Below are 1,560 nucleotides of genomic sequence, written 5' to 3'. Positions count from 1 at the left end.
TATTCTTAGACCTCCGCCTTCTGGGATCCCTGAGGAGGAGAACAGGCGATGTCATACTCAGTGGATGGGTGACTTGTACTAGTACCTAATACTAAGACTAATGTCCCCCGCCCCATCCTCATGGACCTCTCCAGACACACACACATTTATGCCGCGTCAATGAATGAATTTTGTTGTGCTTACCTCTTTATTAACCAATTTTTAAGTCTAAAATACTGCACTTAAATTCTGGTCTGTCTTGATTACTGCTAGTCCCCAGCACCTAAAACAATGGCTGCTCTTAGGACATCTTCAGAATGAAGCTTTCTTAGAAAGGTTAACAGCATTTGAAACCGTATGCTCCATTTTGTTTAGAATTATTCAGCACTGGAATGTGCTGTTTCTGAACACTGCTGCAGTGATGTTGGAGCCATTTTGACATCAGTGACACAAACAGAGGTGAGGCTGCTGGTCTTGTGGAGGTAGCACCCAGGGCACGGGGTCAGGGGTGGCCGTCTGGCTTGGCCTGGGGATGGGGAGAGGCCGGCGTGTCGAGCTCAGGCCGTCAGGTTTCACAGGCTCCACTTCTGTGTCCGTCAGAGGGACCTGAAACATTGCGTGATGACAGCTGCTTCTCCAGTATCTCCTTTATCACGGTCGGATCTGCTCGGTTGACAGTCGCTTTCCGGACCAACCCAATCAGTTTATTTATAGCTCTGGGGTTTCCCTTCTTCATATCCATCACCTTTAAACACAGAAATTGTTTTAGAGGAGAAAACAGACTCATACCTAAAAATCCTAAATTAAGGTTTATGTTTACTGAAACTTAAATTGTTTTTTTTTCTTTTATTATTAGATAGAAAATAAGAAAAGGAAAAAGGGGAGGGATGAACTTTTGAGGAAGTTTCTAGGCTCCCATCAAAGGAGACGTCACTACTCTGCCTTCCAATTAAAGTGGCCAAGAGGACCGTGATGTAGCACAAATGAATGCTGAGCGCCAGAGAAGCTGGCACACAGGGACGAGGTTGCTCTTCTTCCCGGGTGACACCAGGACGTGGAGCTTTTCAGCCTGTGAGTCACCTCTCTCAGGCGGAAGACCCAGTCTAATCAGGGCGAGGCTCCTCTCCCATCCACTGCAATGCATAGCTTTCTCCCCCACTCGATGCCAAGATTTTTGTTAGAAAACAAATCCACAAACGGCAACTCTCCCAGAGCATCTGGGTGGGGGGCGTGCACTGTGGTGGGCAGGATGGGGACAACAAAGGCAGCAGGTGCTGAATTTCTATTAAATAGCCACCGGCAGCCGGGGCACCCGCTCCGACCTCCTGCTCTGCCGCATCTTGATCAGCAGTGATGCCTGTGAGAACCTGCACTCAGTGCCGCAGAGTGAGTCAAACAAAAAGTGTGTCTGTATCAGTCACTGCGGATGAGGCAGGAGGATGGAGTGCCAAAACCCAGTGCAAGCTCGTTTTCCTCATCAAGAGCTCTTCACAGAGCCGTTGGTGTCCTTGGCAAACTGATAGGTGGGTGGCTATTATTCTGAAAGAGGTGCTAGCCATTTTTTTCCCCACTGAAAAATAT

At 48.1% G+C, this 1,560-nt stretch overlaps 2 protein-coding genes across 3 annotated transcripts in view; one reads left to right on the top strand and one right to left on the bottom strand.

Moving 5' to 3' along the window:
- The window catches only part of FAM160A1 (family with sequence similarity 160 member A1), a 224,408-nt gene that overhangs the window by 204,274 nt on the left and 18,574 nt on the right, over positions 1–1,560 (top strand). The gene's annotated exons all lie outside the window — the stretch shown is intronic.
- GATB (glutamyl-tRNA amidotransferase subunit B) overlaps positions 165–1,560 on the bottom strand; it is a 90,258-nt gene continuing 88,862 nt past the window's right edge. For both annotated transcript variants that reach the window (XM_023530206.1, XM_011359388.2), the window contains one exon: positions 165–724. In XM_023530206.1, coding sequence (XP_023385974.1) covers positions 545–724 — 180 coding nt within the window. In that variant the 3' untranslated portion in view covers positions 165–544. The remainder of the gene's footprint in view (positions 725–1,560) is intronic.

The sequence above is a fragment of the Pteropus vampyrus genome, unplaced genomic scaffold, assembly GCF_000151845.1.
Source record: "Pteropus vampyrus isolate Shadow unplaced genomic scaffold, Pvam_2.0 Scaffold47, whole genome shotgun sequence".
Taxonomy (NCBI): domain Eukaryota; kingdom Metazoa; phylum Chordata; class Mammalia; order Chiroptera; family Pteropodidae; genus Pteropus; species Pteropus vampyrus.
Note: the sequence above shows the minus strand (reverse complement) of the source record. Positions and strands in the feature narration are given on the sequence as shown.